The sequence below is a fragment of the Thermobia domestica genome, chromosome 10 (assembly GCF_964235325.1).
Source record: "Thermobia domestica chromosome 10, izTheDome1.hap1.1, whole genome shotgun sequence".
Classification (NCBI taxonomy): Eukaryota; Metazoa; Arthropoda; class Insecta; order Zygentoma; family Lepismatidae; genus Thermobia; species Thermobia domestica.
Window position 1 is genome coordinate 24353935 of NC_137463.1, and position 21775 is coordinate 24375709.

General features: G+C 34.2%; 1 protein-coding gene across 2 annotated transcripts in view; it reads right to left on the reverse strand.

The window, feature by feature from the left end:
* Positions 1 to 255: 255 nt before the first annotated feature.
* Positions 256 to 21775, reverse strand: part of LOC145662379 (BTB/POZ domain-containing protein 6-B-like) — a 127591-nt gene continuing 106071 nt past the window's right edge. For both annotated transcript variants that reach the window (XM_081727896.1, XM_081727897.1), the window contains 2 exons: positions 15053 to 15263; positions 256 to 5944 (listed from right to left, as the gene is read on the reverse strand). In XM_081727896.1, coding sequence (XP_081584022.1) covers positions 5036 to 5944; positions 15053 to 15263 — 1120 coding nt within the window. In that variant the 3' untranslated portion in view covers positions 256 to 5035. The remainder of the gene's footprint in view (positions 5945 to 15052; positions 15264 to 21775) is intronic.

A 21775-nucleotide genomic window follows, 5' to 3' on the forward strand; every position in this document is an offset into this window, starting at 1 on the left:
AACATAAATTTTATGGCATGTGTGGAATTAAAAATATAAGTTGTTCATTAATCCCCAGTTTCAATATAGCTTCAAGAAAACAAGTCTCATTATTCATAACTATGATTAATATTATCATTTCTATTTATTGATTTTGCAGTTTGTTATTAAATAATCTAATCACACAGTTTTCCAGGCAGAATTTTAAGATGTTCATAAACAATGAATCAAATCTCCTCTTACACTTTCATTGTTTAAGAGTACAAAGGGCCAGTACTTACTTGCGTTGTTCTTGTCAGTTTACTTAATATAATATAAAATACTATATATACCGTATTATTAATACAAGTAATTCATATATGCATACAGGAACAAGTTGATATTCTGTATTATGTAATCTTATATTATTATCTGTATTCGTAGTCAAAATGATTGTTACCGTGCTGAATAGATTGCTCTTAATATAACTATATGAAATCTTAGGACTGTAAAATCATTCAACTAAATTCAGAGTATCACTGAAAACAGATTCTCCGTATGGACATATTTCACTGTACTTTATTTCATAATATACATAAAAGTTATTAATTCGTATTTGTAATGTAACAAATAGAGGAAAACTACAATTTTAGTAAAAATATCACATACTATTACAAAATAAATAAATAAATAAATAAAAATAAATTACACTTTTAAGAAAATAAAAATGCTTTTAAGGTTATAACCTTGATATTGACATTTTTTATTGTATTAACCCTGGATTGTTATACTTCTCTGATGTCATACTGTTGGTATACGTATGAGCCACGCGCTCACATCTGTTTTTCGTATTGTTGTCTGTCAACCATGGTATTTACAGAAATATATTAGAGCCATTAATGATGCAGGAAAAATGTATTTTAACAATATTACTTTGTTTTATAGTGTTTTATTTATGAGAAATGGTGTTACCACATACTTAGAATTTCAAAAAGTCATTTAATTTTTAAAATATTTTTATGATAACTTAGCAGCTCATAATCACTCAAAAATATTAGTCAACATAACGTAAGGTAGTCCAACATTTTTCTTTGATAAAACCAAATAATTGTTTCCATCATTATATATATACTCTGGTTTATATTTAAAGACATGTAATTTTTAGATGTTACAAACACAAAAGTGTTAATGTTATAGAAAACATTACTTGCGTTATATTGACTATATGGTTTTGTCTGTATCAAAAATTAAACACATTTGTTGTTAAACACAGTGAATATAAGTATAATGCTAACAAACTCTTTGTTGCTATATAAAGGAAAACAGAATAATTACTTACTAAAGTGCAATTACACATAGTAATCTTAGTTTAAACAAAGTACTTAAACCCCTTGAAAATGATACATTATACTTCACTGACTCAATGTAGCCATGTTAGGATTTCCTTTCGATTACTCTTATAACACGAAAGTGCAAAATTACACACGTGTAAATAAATAATAAACTGTGAGTCTATAAAAAAAAATATTATCGCCGTTAGTATACGTGTAAGCGCCACGCTCATATTCACGATATACTATTTTTTAACAATGTTTGAATTTCAACTAGCTAGGTTGCGCCACTACAGTAGCTACATCCCTTGACTACAGAAAGTACAAAAGACTGCTAATAATTTCACAATGCTGCTGTTAGTAATATATGAGAAATGAATGAGTTTACCCTGAAGTGTGCGCTGCGCTCATATGTATACCAATCCAGGGTTAATAAAACAAAACTAATCAATGTACCAAAATAATGATGATTATGTATCAGTTTCGGTAATGTAACATCGCCTTCGTCAAACACAGCATAACGTGTTTGATGAAAGCAATGTTCCATTGCCTTCATTGATAACGTGTCTGATGAAGGCGATGTTACATTGCCTTCATTGATAACGTGTCTGATGAAAGCGATGTTACATTGTCTTCGTTGATAACGTGTCTGACGAAGGCGATATTACATTGCCTTCATTGATAACGTGTCTGCTGAAGTCGATGTTACATTTCCTTCATTGGTAACGTGTCTGATGAAAGCGATGTTACATTGTCTTTGTTGATAACGTGTCTGATGAAGGCGATGTTATATTCCCGAAACTGTAACACAAATATTGTTAATATATATTTGATACTTTCGTCTGTTTTGTTTTATTAACACTGTAGAATATTTCCAACCTTATGGTGAACAAGATACAAATTGCTTTTATTCTATAAAAAAAATATAAGAAACATTTTGAAGCAGAATGTGTAATTCTTATTTTTGTGTAATATTGTAGTATTGAAAAAATTTAATTTACAACTTTTTTTTTAAGTGCTTTTACTTTTAAGCTTATAACCTTGTATAAACTTTTAACTCTCATATTAACATTTTGTTTTTATTCTACAAAAGATATAAAAGACACTTTGATCCAGAATGTCTACTTCTTGTTTCTGTAATATAGTATTTAAAAATTTTAATTTCTAACTTATTTCTTAATATCAGCAAAGAAAATTCAAATAATAAATGTATATTCCGCTAAATAATTTATTAAAAAGTACCTTTTTTTTTAGAAGATTATGGTAATATAAAAATAAATCCTAGTGACTGTTGTCCTTAACAGGTTGACTGCCGTGGGTACCACTAATGGTACTCACATTACTTGCCACGGTTGCCGTGAGTACCAAATTTGGTACTCGCCACATGTTTTCCTTTCTTTCACGTAGGCCTATATCGGTACTCAATTTCATGAGTTTTATCATGTATTTGGACAGCATAAAAATCACTCATTAAAACGATAGCTTTAGCATTCAAATATCTTTATTTTTAAGAAAGTTATTGCATTATAGATATAAGAGAGTTCTGTCCGTATATTATTGTTCAAACTGAGGTTTATAATGTGGATTTCTGAATGCTCAGTTTCGTTTGACCCCAGAATTGCAAATAGTGCACACTTTGCTGAGATATGGAAGTTGATGACGTAATTATGCACGAGCACCATCTTTGATACTCATGGCAATCGAGATAAACATTTGCTCTTTTCGCATGAGTACCGAATTTGATACTCGGGCATAACTGCGTCATCAATTTGCATATCCAGGCAAAGAATGAATCCCCAGGGAGGGACAAGCGGGAATTTGTCCCTCAAACTTGAAAAAAAAATACTGCTGATTTTATGCAATTTCCCTTTTGATGCGAGAGAATACAGTTTTTTGTCCCCCTGGATAAAAATATAGACGTCCCTAAACCAAAGTCTGAGCTTTGGCAAATCTGGAACTCAATACTCGCCACAATTCAGGCAAGGTGGGAGGGACAAATTCCCGCTTGATCTTCCCAGCGGATTCATTCTTTGTCTCGATATGCAAGATGATGACGCAATTATGCCCGAGTACCAAATTTGGTACTCATGGGAAAGAGTAAATTTTTATGTCGGTTGCCATGAGTAAGATGGTACTCGGGCATAATTACATCAACTTGCATATCTCAGCTAAGTCTTCCTTTTTTTTTCAATTTATGGGTCAAACGAAACATAATGTATGTACAAAAAGTAATGTGGCCTTGGGGACAATATGCATGATAATGCCTTGGCAGTCAACCTGTTAAGAGAAGAAAAGAAAAGGAAAATAATTTATGCTTATTGTTAGAGAACAATAATGTTTACGATTTATGATGATGAATTACATGACAGAATAAGAAATTGTTGTCTAATATACTTATTTTACATTCGGAACTACGTATGACTTGAATAAGAATAAAAATAAAATCCGACCAAGGCAAAGAGTTACATATATTAATAAACTGTGTTACAATTTCGGTACTACTTTCGTCAGATATATTACGCCTAACTTAGTTCAGGAAATAACTTCAAAGTGAGAAAAGAAAAAACAGAGGTAAGAAAATCAATGTTTCCAGTGCAATAAGCTATTATGAGTATAAAAGAGGAAGAAAGACATAAGAATAGCAGTGACAACATTGAAAGAAAATATAAGCACGATAGAAGAGGAAGCTACTAATGTGTTTGATGAAGGAAATGATAAATTGACGAAACTACAACACGGAATATTAATATAAAGACATTTTCCACTCGGTTAATTTTACTTTTACTTTACAAATTTTTAACAAACTGTTATTATACGATGACAATCTATGAATTATCAAAAATATATGTATAAATTTATTTTACGCCACTAATCTTTAATGGTTAAATATAATAATAAAAAATATAAGGAGCTTGTATGTTAATGTTCATAAGCCTGCACTGGATGTTTTAATTAAAAATTATATATACACACATATTAAGAAAAGTGACCCAACTATGTAACTTGTCGGTCAATTGACTCGAAGGAGTCTTCTAATACGAAATGTCTTGGAAATAGTTTATGTTATTCAACTTAATTCCACAAAGCACATCTCGATAATATGTCAACTGGGATGTTTAAGAACAGAAATTGTTGAAATCATAAATATTTTGAATGCAACGACCGAAATTTAGATTACCCATAATAAAAATATTGTGCATAATTAATGTTCTGGACGTAACAGCCTAAGTTATTATTTTCACTTTGTACTGTACAAACATTTCTTTTTGTATAATGTTAATGTATCTGGCCATGGATTTTTTTTGTCTGAGTTCTGGTCTCTTTTTTTAAAGTACTTACGTTAATTTAATGCAATGGGTCCCAACCGATGTATCACGCGATCTCATAAGGTATGTCGCGAAATTTTAGAATTTAAAAATGATGAAGTATGTAATAATAAGTTACAATCAATTTTGAAACAGTCTACCAGTCGCCTGCGGGAGCAACAATGCTTAGTGCTACATAGTCACTACACTATATATACTTGAGATCTTATACTATAATAATTTATATTATTTTTAATAAAAAAAATCAAATAAGTGCGTCGTGATGTCGGGGCGATCAAGTAAATTGTGTCGTCAGTGAAGAAAGGTTGGGAACCACTAATTTAATGTAACATGATTATAACTCAATAAATCAGTTAGTTTAGCTTGTAATTGTAGTTTTCTGATCAGGAAACGATAATCTTGAATAACTCTTTCGTTCATTCAATATCCTTGTATTATTAACCCCGCAATACAACCACTTTTCTCAGTAAGTATATCAAATATATCGAAACTAAAGGGTATTTTGTTATTGGAGCGATAGCATTTTGTGATGTCATTGTTAACAAAAGCATACAATTCTAACAATCTGCCTGCAACAAGACAAGTTGGTTTTGGAAAATAAACTTTCCTTAAAGTTACACCGCCACTTGTGATGCTTTGGATAACATTATCTCCAAGAGCCAGTTTATATTCTACGGCTTCACTGGAGTCAGAAAATGTTCCCAACTTAATTAAAATTTTCTTTTCTGCTTGTTGAGATGCTGCATTTCTGGTACTACCATTGGCAACTGGGCCAAAGTCAAAATGTGGGAGTTGATTGACACTTACAACTCGATTGATACTTTCTGTAATGATTACCAGACCAAGCAAAATAATGTCATTTTGTGTTCTGAACATGATTTTATATTCCGGTTCATTTCCTGTATACTTCACTAATTTATCATACCAATTAACTGTTCTTTCATAGACACGTCGAGATGTATTATTACTTAAGATACTAGGTAACGAATATTCTGAAGGCCACATAATGCTCTTAAAAATAATGATTTTCTGTTCGGCGCTCAATAAATCTGAAATCATTAGAACTTGTTGACACTCTTCAGCTGTGAAGGAAAGGAATCGGATTTTTCCTATCATTTCTTCACCTACGGCGGTCTGAAGATTAATAAGAGTGGGATGTACTTTAGATTTAGCACATTGATGTTCTGCCCATTTCTCTACAGCAGTGAAAAGTACACTTTCGTTCCTCACATTTAAATTATCCAAATCGAGAAGCTCTGACAAAGTTTCTGGGCTCGAATGGACAAAGCTTGGATCTTCTATCAGTTGTTGCGTTTGTGATTTTAACACCTAATGAAAATAAAATGATTAAATAAGTAAATATTTAGAACTTAAGTCTACTTAAACGTAGCGGAAGCAAGTAAAAAGAAATCATTATTCTCACATGTGAATATTCTCTATGTTATTGGCAATATGGCAATACACTATTCTATTCTGTTACCTGGCGACAGAGTCTCTGTTCAGGTATTGTTATGATAGTGTGAGAGCAGCATATTCAATGTCCGAAAAGGGAGAGATTTAATTTAAAGAAATTAGAAGAGAGCCAGGTAAGAGAGGAATATCAGATTTAAGTTTCGAATAGATTCTCGGTTTTAGAGGATTCGGAATGTTGAGGATACTTAAATTGAAACTAGAGATAGCATTAAAATTTCAGAAAAAAAAAAGACACGCGGAAATACGTAGGAACAAACCATGGTTCGACCAGGAATGCATTAAATTAGCAGAGAAGAGAAAATAGACAAAATCACGTTGGCTACAAAATCCGAATGAAATAACTACTCAAAATTTCGCAGACATCAGGCGGGAAACTTCCAAAACTTTTAGAACAAAGAAACGCGATTTTTTGAAAGCTAAAATTAAGGAACTTGAAGATAATAGTAAAAATAAAAACATTTGGGACATGTATAAGGAGATCAACGAATTTAAGAAAGGCTATCAACCTCGTGCTTATATATTAAAGAAAGCTGACGGAACGGTCCTCACTGATAGAGATAGCATCTTAAATAGATTGGAAGATTTCTTTGACGATTTGCAGAACACGCAGCTAAAATCTAATATGTGTGGAGAAAAGTAGATACACACCGCAGAACCGTATATTCCAGAACCCAATCGAATAGAAGTAAAAATCGCTATAAAGAAATTAAAGAAACACAAATCTCCGGGTGTAGACGAAATTTCAGCTGAGTTAATTTTAGCTCGAGGCGAAAAATTGTGGAACAAGATATACAAACTCATTCTCCTTATCTGGAACAAGGAAGAATTGCCACAAGAGTGAAAAGAATCAATCATTGTTCCAATTCACAAAAAAGGCGACAAAACTGACTGTAATAATTATCGAGGCATTTCTCTTCTTTCAACATCCTATAAAATCCTCTCAAATATTCTATTAGCAGGATTGACCCCATACATAGATGAAATTATTGGAGATTATCAGTGCGGATTTAGACGAAATCGATCAACTATCGACCAAATATTTACCATTCGACATATACTAGAAAAGAAGTGGGAATACAATACCCCGGTCCATCAACTATTTATTGATTTTAGAAAGGCCTACGACTCGGTTAGAAGAGAAACATTATACAACGTTCTTACAGAACTTGGAATACCGAGAAAGTTAATTAGATTAATTAAGATATGTTTAAATGAATCCCAAAGTAAAGTCTGGGTAGGAAAATTTTTGTCCATGAGCCTTCAAGTCGAAAATGGCCTGAAACAAGGAGATGCGTTGTCGCCATTATTATTTAACTTCGTTCTGGGATACGCTATAAGGAAAATTAAAGATAGCAACCAAAGTCTAGAGTTGAACTGTATTCACCAAGTTATATGCTGAAGATGTAAATTTAATAGGGGATGATAGGAGAACAATAGAAAGAAATACAGAGATCTTATTAAACGCCTACAGGGACATGGATTTAGAAGTAAATGGAGAGAAAACTAAATACATGGAAGTGCGTCGGGACCGTAATACGGCAAATTATGGATGCGTTAAAATATTAAATAATACTTTTGATAAAGTGGATAGTTTTAAATATCTAGGATCAATATTAACAGAGGAAAATCATATTCACGAAGAAATTAAATGTCGACTAAAAGCAGGGAATTCATGTTACTATTCGGTTCAAAATCTCTTGTCGTCGCGAATTCTGTCGAGGAATTTGAAGCTTAAAATATATAAAACGATAACCATGCCTGTTGTTCTGTATAGTTGCGAAACATGGTCGGTTACTCTGAGGGAAGAACACAGACTGAAAGTATTTGAGAACAAGATCCTGAGACGAATATTCGGACCCAAGAGGAACGGGAATGGGGAATGGCGGAAACTTCATAACGAGAAACTACATAATTTATACGGTTTACCCAACACTGTTAGAGTAATCAGTCCAGGAGGCTTAGGAGGCAGGTCATGTAGCTAGAATGGAAGAAAGTAGAAACGCTTTCAAAGTCTTGACTGGAAAACCATTAGGAAAACGATCATTAGGAAGACCTAGGCGCAGATGGGAGGACAATGTTAAGATGGATCTCGCAGAGATAGGAATACATAGCAGAAGCTGGATCCAATTGGTTAAGGATAGAAGTCAGTGGAGAGCTTTTGTGAACTCGGCATTGAATCTCCGGGTTCCATAGGCCATAGAGTTAGTTAGTTAGTGTGAGTGCAGCCAACGCCGAGCTCTTTTCGGACTTGGTCCAACCGGCCCTTTAAGCTTCTGAAAGACATGGAAGTTCCATAAAGAAAGATCAGGATCATAGATTAAAGGAGTCAGGGCCTTTGTCAATGGTGTATTATTATTAACATGCGCAATCTCTAGTGTTATCATAGAGGAAAGTAACACTCCTCGTTCGAAGACACTTTTTTGATTTCGAGGTTCTGCCGCAAGGGTGTTGAAATATCGACTCACATTGATAACATCTCCGAAAAGATCTGTGGTGACTGTTATAACTACCAAAATATCTGTACTCGTATCGCATTGGAAATAAATAAGCAATATCTCAATTCACCTCCGACTTGAACTAGATCTAGGAAGAATGGTGCAATAACTAAACCATTATTAATCTAGAACCATTAAATTTGCATCAATGACCCAATGGTCTTATCCAACTAACTCAATTGAGTAACCTTCGACCTTATCCTTCTATTGCAACCGGAAGCTATAGATATGCCACTTCCGGTTTTAACATTAAAACCCATAGTTTCAAAGTCTACCGTTGTTTCACAATACGCAACGCAATCCACTTGTTCATTAAAAGGAAAAAGAAATGAACTGAAATGTATTTTAAGTTGTCAGTTAATATTACTAATAGGATTTGAAAATATTTAATTTTACACGTATAACGGATTTCTAATAAATAAATAAATAAATAAAAATAAAAATCAATTATTATTTATTTCCATTATCACTATTACTGCTTTTATAATCACATTGTATGGTTTATTTGATCCAAGAGAGCCTAACTTTAAAAGAAAGAAACTTCTCGTCGTACCCATCTTTTTAAATGAATCCTACACCAATTCATATTTGTTGATTTCTTTAATATTTCGATGTGAATACAAATCAGTCAGTCCATTCAAGCGTTATTGTATGTATATTTTAAAATATTATTATTATTAGGTTTGCAAAGTGCGTTCCCCAGATGCAGCTATGATAGAAATGGTGAGGGGAATGCGACATGCTACTGTTATACAAAATTAGGATAAGAATCTGTAAGATTAGTAATCAACGGAGTAACATTCATTGCGACAGCTATTGGAACGATCGCTCTAATGTTAGCGTAACATAATAAGTTATCGGTGCATTCACTTGTGAAAATCCTCTTATACGCAGCGTTAAGATAAGATTCTGTAAGATCAGTAATCGGCGGAGTAACATTCGATGCGACAACTATTGGAACGATCTCTCTAATGTTAGCGTAACATAATAAGTTATCGGTGCATTCACTTGTGAAAATCCTCTTATACGCAGCGTTAGGATAAGATTCTGTAAGATCAGTAATCGGCGGAGTAATATTCGGTGCGACAACTATTGGAACGATCTCTCTAATGTTAGCGTAACATAATAAGTTATCGGTGCATTCACTTGTGAAAATCCTCTTATACGCAGCGTTAGGATAAGATTCTGTAAGATCAGTAATCGGCGGAGTAATATTCGGTGCGACAACTATTGGAACGATCTCTCTAATGTTAGCGTAACATAATAAGTTATCGGTGCATTCACTTGTGAAAATCCTCTTATACGCAGCGTTAGGATAAGATTCTGTAAGATCAGTAATCGGCGGAGTAATATTCGGTGCGACAACTATTGGAACGATCTCTCTAACGTTAGCGTATCATAATAAGTTATCAGTGCATTCACTTGTGAAAATCCTCTTATACGCAGCGTTAGGATAAGATTCTGTAAGATCAGTAATCGGCGGAGTAATATTCGGTGCGACAACTATTGGAACGATCTCTCTAATGTTAGCGTAACATAATAAGTTATAGGTTCATTCACTTGTGAAAATCCTCTTATACGCAGCGTTAAGATAAGATTCTGTAAGATCAGTAATCAGCGGAGTAACATTCGGTGCGACAACTATTGGAACGATCGCTCTAATGTTGGCGTAACATAATAAGTTATCGGTGCATTCACTTGTGAAAATCCTCTTATACGCAGCGTTAAGATAAGATTCTGTAAGATCAGTAATCAGCGGAGTAACATTCGGTGCGACAACTATTGGAACTATCTCTCTAATGTTAACGTAACATAATAAGTTATTGGTGCATTCACTTGTGAAAATCCTCTTATACTCAGCGTTATTGAATAAAGGACAACCAAATTTAGAATTCAATACTCTACTAATTACTATGTAGTACACATGAATTTTCTAACCAACTTTCGCACTGTTAAAGTTTAAATTGTATATCTTCATTGTATATATTGCATCACAATTATCTTTAACATAGCCTTACGACGTGTGGGTAAACTTGAAAATTTAAAAGTGGAAATGGACAAATGTAAAGTGAACATAGTGGGCTTAAGTGAAGTGAGATAGCCAGGGAAAGGCGAGACAGTATCGGGAAATTACACAATATTCTATTCGAGTGGCGTGAAGGTAGAGAATGGTGTCACGATACCAATAAAGAACGAAGTAGCAAGAAGTGTAACCAAAGTGGAACGCTGCAGTGACCGCTTGATGTTTGTAAAACTAAATGCAAAACCAGTGGATATTGTGATAATACAAACGTATATGCCAACAACCGACCAGTGGCGGAAATGCAAACCTGGTTAAAGGCGATCAAGAAAAATGGGAGGAAAAATCGAAAATGGAACTTAGAGCGACTAAGAAGTATGCATAGTGATGTCAAAGAAGAGACTGAAGAAAAATTCGGTGTAATTGCTGATATGATAGACAATGTAGAAAAAAATAGTTGGGAAAAGTTAAGCAGAATCTACTTGACATACATTGGCAAGATGAAAAGAGCACCGAGAAAACTACGGATAACTGACGCAACACTTAAGAAGATGGACCAACGCAAAAGGGCGAAAAGCACGGACATCAAAGAATACGGAAGGCTGAATAATGAATTGAGAAGAGAGACGGACAAAGCCAAAAAAGTACACGGAACAGATATGTGAAGAAATAATGGAAATCCAATGGCGTGGCAGATATGATGTGATGTATCATAAAGCACAAGAATTAGGAGGAAAAGCTAACAAAAGTATACGAACGTTTGGAATCAAGATCAACAAAGTCATGCGGTCACTGACCATCAAAGAATACTTAGAATTTGGGAGGAATACATAAAATATTTGTATGATCAGAAGAATCGCCCTAAAGATATTGCGATCGAAGTAAAGGAAGAGGTGGATGATGACGAGAAAGAACCCAGTATATTGAAAAGTGAAGTAATACAAGCAATCAAAGACATGCGAAAGAGAAAGGCCATTGGAGATGACGACATACCAGTAGATTTGCTCAAGGAATTAGGAGACGATGCAATGAAAGCACTGACTTCACTTATTAACAAGATCTACCTGAGTGGAGAACGGCCAAAGGATTTTCTTGATGTTACAATGATTACATTACCCAAGAAAAAGCAAATAAAGAAATGCATCGAGCACAGAACCATTAGCCTTATTTCCCACACTGGAAAGATAATTGCACGCATATTGAACAGGCGGCTGGAAAATAAGATAGAAGAAATGCTGGAGGAAGATCAATTTTGATTTCGGGAAGGAAAAGGCGCTAGAGATGCCACTGGGTTGATGAGAATTATTTCAGAACGAGTTTTAGACGTAAAGGAAGAGTTGTGTTTGTGTTTTATAGACTGACAGAAAGCTTTCGACAGGGTAAATTGGACGAAACTTCTGAAAATACTTAAAGAAATTGGGGTCAACTGCAGAGACCTACTACTTATTCGCAACCTGTACATAGGGCAACGAGTCAAGTTTGCCCTTGAATAAGGAGAAACCAATAGTGTGGAGATCGGAAGAGGAGTCAGACAAGGATCTGGTATGTTGACCCAATTATTCAACATTTATAGTGAATATTTAATGAAGGCACCATTAATAGAAATTGGAGATTTTAAGATTGGAGGGCAGATTATTAACAAGATCAGGTATGCAGATGATATGGTTTTTATAGCTAGAACCGAAGAAAGACTACAGGAGATGATTGACAAAATAGTTGACACTGGAAAACTATATGGAATGGAAATCAACAACGAAAATTCGAAAGTCATTAGAATATCACGTGGAAATTCGCCCTTACGGGTCAGACTAGAATAAAGAGAACTTGAAGAGGTCAATTATTTCAAATATCTTGGAAGTGTTTCGTCGAAAGACAAAGACGCGCATTGCACCAAATAGATCAAGTCAAGAATTACCATAGCCAAAGAAGCATTCAACAAGAAAAGATCACTCTTAACTAGCAGCCTTAATATTGGACTAGGGAAGAAATTGGTCAAGTGCTATATATGGAGTATTGGATTTTGGTTCAAAGACTTGGACATTACAGAAGTTAGAGAAGAAATATTTGGAGAGCTTCGATATTTGGTGTTGGAGGAAGATGGAGAAGATAAAATGGACAAAAAGAGTAACAAACGAAGATACTTTAAAACGGAAAGGGGAGAAGAGAACGCTTCTAGCCAGTACCCTTCGAAGGAAGGTCAATTGGATTGGACACATGTTGCGAAGAAATTCCTACCGCCATAGAAGGAAAGCGAGGAATAGGAAGAAGAAGAACACAAGTGATCAACGATTTGAAAAATTGAAGAAAATATTGGGAGTTAAACGAGGAAGGTGAAAATCGAGAAACTTGGAAGGAACATTTCTAGGCCCAAACTGAAAGTTAAGAAGAAAAAAAGCCTCATTAGTCCCAGGATCTGCCTAAAGGCAGAACACTTAATAAATAATAATAATAATAATAATAATAATAATAATAATAATAATAATAATAATAATAATAATAATGTTAACTGTGTACGTTTTGCGATATTAACGGTAACACTTCGAAAAGTGCCTTAGAAAATGATAGTTTCATCTCTAAATATTTTTATTTCTAAGGATGAATCAGAAAGAGTATTATTATTACTTTTTAAAACAGTCTATCTAACTATGGCGTCGGACCCACACAGCGCGGGGTCTGGGACAAATGCTCCCCTTACTCCACCCACGGAATGTCTCTACCTAGTCAAATTACAATCGTGTCAGGATCTGCAAAACACTATCCACAGATGTAACTAATTCAATATTTGGCACCAGAGATCCAAAAGAGAACCGTCACAATTTTATGCGAAACTTACAGTTTTAAGAGACTTTAAAAAATTCAGGTGCGTATTTATATTTTGGAGAAGTGTACATTTGAAAAACATTTTTTCCCTCTTTCGAAAACTGAAGTTTTATTTTCTTGTGCTTATTATTTTGAATAATCATAATTTTTGTTTTTAAAGATATTAATTTATTCACTGTAAATTACAGAGGTTGTTCAGTCTACATTTGGCCAATTTCGACTTACCTAAAAATTTGGAAGAATCCATGGCGCCAGGTCCGTAAGTGCTCGGTGTGTTTTCCTTGGTTCCTAACAATAGCCCGACAGCGTAATTTCCACTGTAATAGGCTTCTCTGAAGAACTGGGAGAGGAATCTTGTTCCATTCCCTTTGCACAGCTTTCCAAAGTCCTTCCACAGTTGTCCCACGCCGTTTTCCCAAAGCCCGTTTCAGCAATCCAAATCCACAATAGTCCATAGGACTTGCATCTGGAGATTTAACAGGTACCTCATTGAAAGGTATCATCTGTGTACCACTTGCCTCCTCCATCTCCCTGTAGAATGCGAGGGACGATCGTGAGGTATGTGATGAGGCCTTGTCCATGTGAATGCGCACCAGATTGGCGTCATTTCCGTACATTGTTGGAATCTCATGCTCGTAGATCGGCCGCATGAACTGCTCCTGAAAACACTGCAAATTTATCTTGCAGTTTTCCACCACCCTACGAATCTTCAGTTTACCTCGGTAATAGTAAGCAGTAACGACCATGAACCCTTTTGGGAAGGATTCCTTACAGACACGGACCCACCTTCTGAAGTTTTTAGCGCCTTTCTCTCGGTACATGATGGCTCTCGGTTTGCCGCAGTCGGAAAGGTAAATCCATGCTTCATCGAGCGTTACGACATACATCCGCCTTTGTTTTGCCAGATGCCGTTCGTACAGCTTCCGGGCGTTACAATTTCGTTCCTTTTGGTGGGCGTCCGTGAGAAGATGGCCGCGAGCTTTCATGATTTTTTCCAGCTTGAGTTGATGGTGTAACGTCCGGCTCACAGTCCCCAAAGACACGTCAAGACGATTAGCCATACACCTTTTTCCTGGCGGATTTTCTCGCATTGCCATTTTGCGAAGTTTCCTCTGCATGGTGGAGGTGACCTTGGTGCATCCCCGCTTCCTAGGCAACTTCGTTGGTGATCCAAATGGTGGAGCTTCGTTGCCCTTGTACTTTTTAATAACATTATTCCACTTTTTTTTATTCCACTTAAACTGATGTTGCAACCATTCTTCTTGCACTGTTTTCTAATGAGAGAAACACTAAAGTGGGCGTCATAAAGAGCCACAACATAGCCTTCCCAAAACCGGCTTAGTTTGGGCGGCATTTTGGTCACAGAGCGGAAACCCACACAGGAAACAAATTTAACACAACACTCACAACAATGGCCTTGTTTTGTACGTTATTGTCGTCCGCGCGGAAAAGCAACTCCGTTCCCAGGAAGCCACTGCAAAACACTGCAGGACGCCACGCGCCAGGTCGGGTGAGTCTATTCTGCCCGGGAGGGGGAAGGAACGAAATCGGCCAGACGTAGGCTGAACAACCTTTGTACTTATACTCCATTATGATTACAATTAATGAAAATTATATTAAAATACCTACCCGTAAACTGATATCTTTTAACAATGAGTTGTCCAGGTATTTCGCAAATTCGTAAACAAAAATAACAGAAGAGACATTGATGCTTTCCTCTACATATTTAATACATTCGTTCATCAATTGCGGTATACAATACTTGTTTGCAGCGTACATCAATTCACATGCCTCAAACACATCAGTTAGAGGACTTTTGAAACTGCCATAGTACATCCATCTTCAAAGACAAGAAAGAAGTAAATAAAAGGAATTGTTGAGAGATTGCATAGAAAGATAAAAATAGACAATTGATATTTTATATTTAGAGCTTTCACAACGATTGTGTAAATATTATACTATTATAAAATCAGTGCGTAAGTTCGTTTGAAGTACTCTCTGAAATATTACACTGATTTAGACAATTCTTTCATACTGTAATTGGAAATATTCCTTCTAGGTCATATCTAACCTATTATCAAACTTTAAATAAAAATGCTTTAAATAAAATTACAGGGCTAATTGTAATATTATTTAATGCCGTTTTCCAAATGTTGGTCATAAAAATGAAATGAAACAAAATCTTTTAATTTAACGACTCAAGATTATGCCTCTCAGGGTAAGGGAGACGATTATGAAGGTAAGGAATCGATTATGGAAGAACTGGTGGAATGAGAATGTGGAAGGAAACGGGAGTACCCCGAGAAAACCCACGGACACGATGTTGTCCACCACAAACGTTGGTCATAAAGGCAGAACATTTGGCATATGAGTGTTTCAGAAAATACAAGTTTCATTCACCGACACGAATTCAACATTATTTTAGCGTTTTTAAAAAATTTTCAGCAGTTGAATGCACAGACAGCAAAGTTGCAATATGTATGTTTTTTGATATTCAATTAAACTTTTCGTTAAAGATATTCACTTTACTAGACTGTTACGTTGCTCACACACTGTTCATGAAGTTTTGATATTGATCATAATCAGAAACACAAGACAAATATAATGGCAGAAGTAACAAAGAAATAAGAAACATAAAACAGATGAAATAATGCAGCATGTAAAAGAGTCATACCGTCAAGACATTGGCCACAAGCATATTACATAAATTCTCATCGCCGTAGAACATTATTCATTAACATTATAAACAACGTATTATATTGCACTATTACGATCAGTTTTCTGCTTTCCCATAAAATTACCTCACCGTTTCAGCACGCTTTTCAAAGATAGAAATCCACGGATACTGCAGTGTTTGATTTCTTGTGAAAGCTTACAAACACATTAAACGCCAAGCAATATGCAATAGGCTTATTCACTGATTTTTCCAAACTTTTGACAATGTAAATCACGAGATATTACTAAAGAAATTTTATAATTACGGCTTAACAGATACAGTTTACACTTGGTTTTCTTCGTATTTGATGAATAGGAAACAACTTGTATACATCTCGAGATGTCAAAATGGTCGACTTGTAAGATACAAATCATCTAATGGCTTTATCAAGGATGTCTTCTAAGGATCGTTTTTAAGTCCTATTCTTTTCTTGATGCATGTAAATGATTTACACCAAATTCTTGACGCCGAGAATATAGTCTTATATACAGATGGCATTAATACTTTGGTAAAAGAAAGTACAATCTCACAATTAGAAAATAATTTTAAACTAACTGTTGGAAAACTCACAATTTCAGTATTGAGCAACAATTTGGAAACAAACGCAGATAAATCTAAGGTTTTATATTTTCATCTGTAACCTAAACTGTTTGAAACCTTATTCATAGAGAATGATTGTTTAACTTTGAATTATTCTTGTTCTGCTAAATTTCTAGGATTAACTATTCAAGATAGACGTGTATGGGAAAAACATATTTCTAAATCTAAATAATAAACTACGAAGTTTAGGTTTCAATTTAGACATGAAAGGAATCTTTTTTTTTTTTTTTGGACAAACTTTGCTTTTATTGCACTATGGTAAGATTTTTCATTGCCCAATTCTTTTGGAGAGCATTGCATATTGCTTTATCTACTTTTCACATAAAAAAATCAATGCATTACGAATAATTTTTAACTTAAAATCACTCTGTAAATATATTTTAATTCCATAAAACACTAACCCTTCCATCTCTGTACATATACAAAAGGTCGGTTCACATTTATGGAAACGAAGTGGAATGACCACCAGGGGCGCTAGAATCGCACAGACAGTAAGCCACAGCAGAGCAATCAGAAACCAGTTGTGTGTAGAATTCGGTAGCAGGAAGTGAAGTGCTGCGAGTGTAAAATGCCTTCAAAAGTGACCCCATTCTGGGAGGAGTAGGCTACATCACTGCTCTTTCCGAGGAAAATTATGCTTCTTCTTTTAGTTAAAAACTTCCATAAAGCTTTACATAATAAATAAATAAATAAATAATAAAAATAAAAATAACACTTTGCCGTAGTTCTCTCCTTCTAACAAGAAAAGAAGAGTATCTGTATTCTGGCGAAAAATGAATACTTCAAGAATTGAACAAAATGGATCATACCAGAGAAAGGCAAAAGAGTAAATCGTGGACGCGGTAGACTTTTTAAAGATAGAAGATTCGTGCTTTGAACATGTCAAAATATAAAGAATATTAATTCTGGTAAAAAAAATTCGCAAATGGTGCAAGAGAGCTACTGGTGAAAAATGCTTTCTATGTTGTTGAAGAGTTTTTGTTGGCTGACTTTGAAAATATGTATAATATGTATGCAAATCCACTTGTTAATGTATCGAAACTATCTTCATAAATTATATATATTGCTAATATTAATTATTATGATTGTAATCTTAATTATTATTAATCGGTGTTTTTGTAATATAAAACCTAAGTTGGTGTTTTAATAATGTCATATTCTAAGTATTATACTTCTTTACCGGTATTTTGTATTTTACTGTACTATGTAGTGATATTCCTAAATGTATTGTATTGTTCTATGCATTTCTCTTTATTATGTACCCTGTATTTTACTGTATTAGAACTTGTATTCTCATAGTCATTGAAAAATTCTATACTTGTTAACATATATTGAAGTTAAAAAGATCAAAAGAACGCAAGAAATTAATCAAAAACTTACAAACAAAAAAAGAAAATAATACAACAACGACGAAAAAGAAAAGAAATTAACCCAATGCAAGCTAATCTACCAGAGATTTTTTTGTCTAATTATCAAAGGATACCATGTAATTTACATTATGTTTTATGAAGCAAGATAGCCTTCATTTTCTTCAACTTCTTCCATTGTCAGAGCTGCTATTCTGACCCCTTACCCAAGGGCGCCGATTTCTCTGTAAATTTGGCGAGGGTGGGGGTGGGGGGCACTCAGACGCAGAAGGTATATATATGAGGATGTTAAGACAAATTGCATTCAAATTATGCCAAATATTGTATATTTATAAATACACTAGCCCCTCCCCCCCAAGGATCAGCGCCCTTGCCCTTACCATTACAAGAATCGAACTGTAATGGTATATGTCGTTTAACTTGACTATTTATATGTGTTTTCATTTACTTTTTGTTTGTTTGTTTGTTTATTTAGAATTTCATCTGTGTTCTTTTCTATATTCTTTACATGCTCTACCTGTGCATGGAATGACCTTCCACCCACCACACGACAATCACATTCAATACGTCTACTTAGAAAGTCGGCTGAGCAAGTTCTTCCTGATTTGATTGAGGTTTACTGAAACCTGATAACAAAACTGCTTATTTTCTTTCCTTTTTCTTCATTCTTCTCGTGTGTTTTTGTACTCTTTTAGTTTTACCTCAATATTTTATATGCGTACCAGTAGCTGATTGTATGTGCTTGTGAATTTGACATTGTTTTTCTTGATCTATTACTACTGTTTCGTGTGTACTTGATTATATGTATATCTTTTTCTATGTTAGATATGTATTATTTCGTTAAACACAAACAATTTGCTGAGCAAAACAATATATTCACATTAAGAAATTGCATACGTGTGACAGTTTCACCAACTAACACTTTGGCTTCATCAGACACTATCATAGATGTCTCTGATGAAGCCAGAGCGTTAGTTGGCGAAACTGTCACACGTATGTAGATTTTTAATGTGAATATATTGTTTTGCTCGGCAAGTTGTTTGTTTGTGTTTAATTATACACCAAGCAAAGCTTATACTTATGGAAAGTATTATTTCGATTTTGTTTTTAATACTAGTAACTGTAAAATTTATATTGCCATGGTTAAGCGGAAGACAAGGTATGATTAACCGTACCTTCATTATATAAAGTAAGACTAAATAAATAAAATTATTTTTCACTTTTTCTATCAAAACTGCAAACACTTTATCTGAGATGCTAAAATTTTTGTTCACTGAAAAAAAGTTTTTGAACACATTATTCTTTTCTACATGGTTAATTCTGAACTATTCTCAAGTTACCCACGGATTAATATATATATATATATATATATATATATATATATATATATTTGTCTGTCATCACTGAAAATATTTACAATTATTTCCTGCTTTTCCTTCCGTTGTGTTTGAGACTTTTTTTTGAAGCAAAAAATTATAATCAGCAAATATGAAAGTTAGGAAAGTCATATATGAAACTTAAAGTAACATTTTCACAGTTTTCTGAGTTAATATTATAGCCAGAAGTAGGAATGATTGGATAGTGCCAGAAATAATACACCCCATATTACACCACAATCGAATATTTTACTAACGCTACCGTAGAACAGTCTTTTAAAAAATAGTCAAGATGGAATTCACCTTCCATTGGAGGAAAGTTCACCTTGCATTCTTAGGTGATTTTATTTTCAAATAGTGAAGTAATGGGGGAATGTTGAAAAGTCTGAAAGAACATATACACCATACTGAATAAAAATGGAATAATTTTTAAGAAACTTACAATGGAACTTCGGTTTAAAATATCGGCAGGATATAATTAAACCCTTTATTTTTGACTGACTTTAATACATTACAGTGCGATTATTAGGAAGCCTCAAAGATAATATACGCCAAGTTGCATCAAAGTCGAATAATTTTGAGGAAAGCTAAAGAAAATTATTTTCTTATTATATTATTAAAACAAGGAGGCCTTTAAGTTTTGAGGAACTTACTTCCTTTTATTTCCTTATCTTTGACTGATTTCAAATGCATACAACAGGGATGATCAGGATGTGCTAACAAAAAGATATACATTATATCTCGTCAAAATCGAATAAGATTTTTCAAAATGTTTTTCTTCAAGCAACATGTTTCTTTAAATTGCACTGATGATGGGAACAGAGCAACGTTTAAAACATGTGTAGGTATAATTTGTGCAACAGAATGTTTTAGGTGAGTTTCGGAGCTTCAATTCAGTTTGCAGATGAGAATTAATCTTTACAGAGATTATACTGAAAAACTGTTTTGTATGAGTATGTACAAACTATTAACTTGGGTGAGTTTTACCCATTTATTCTTGATGGAAGAATAATCTTATTTTCCAAGGATGGAACAACACAGATAAGTGGACAGGCAGGTATGCAAATGCCGGATGAGATGAATGGTGAAGACTTGCTACGGTTGCTTCAATAATAATGCCATTTTGATTTTTACAATCAAATATTTACTCAACTAGACACAACAATTACATTTTTTAAAGTGCAGTAGTGATATATATATATATATATATATATATATATATATATATATATATATATATAGAGAGAGAGAGAGAGAGAGAGAGAGAGATTAATAGATTAATAGATAAGGCATTCATAAGATTAATTTTTCAAAGATTGCTAGATAGGTAGTTCCCTTCTAAAGAAGACTGTACAGATAAAAATTGATTCAAAATTAATCCGCCATGATCAGTGCCGTGCCGTGGAAAATCAGCACCCGGGGCGAGATTATACGACGGCGCCCCCATACATATGAGTGAGGTCGACACACCCAGCCGCGAAGCGCTATGGTTGGCGCGAAGCGTATGAAAATTTTCAAAAATAAACCCTGCTTTTCCTTGATTTTGAGCACTTTTTATATTTTTTCCTTCCATTTTAAAATAAAAAATGAAATGAAATCTTTGATTTTTACGTCCCACGATTATGCCGGTTAGGTTAAAGGAGACTGTGATGAAATAATGAATGAAATGGTGAAATGAAGAAAGTGGGAGGAAACGGGAGAAGCCCGAGAAAACCTACGCACACGGTGTTTGTCCATCACAAAAAGTTCACTTGGCGCGAGCTGTCCTTCCACTTTATATATGTGCATACGCGTTTTTCTAAGATGAGTAACATTTTCCCTTGCTCTGCCCATGGCACGGTACTGACCATGATAAGGCTGTAACTCAGTCCACTGTGCCTCACATGTAGTGTGTGAGGTTTAGGAATAATCAAATGTCTTCCTTGATGCGTTTGAATGAACGTAAGAGACATGATACTAAGGATGAAATCTACTTAGGATTACAAAACGTGATCCTCTTATGTACAGTGCAAATTATTTCAATGTTGCAATGTGGCTAACAAAAATGGATATTCACTAACATAATTTCTCAAAAGAACTGCGAAAATGTTACTTCGAGTGTATGTATCAATATTTCTTATCTATAAAGAATACATGGTTATCTTTTTACTTACAGCAACCTATAGTCAAATTGGTTCCAAAACCACGCCGATTTTGGTGGGGAAAATGTTTAAATTGCAGTCAAAAAGAAATTACTGTTTCTTGCTTTCGTTTGGAAAAGAACTACTCTATTTCCGAATTTTTAAATTTAGAA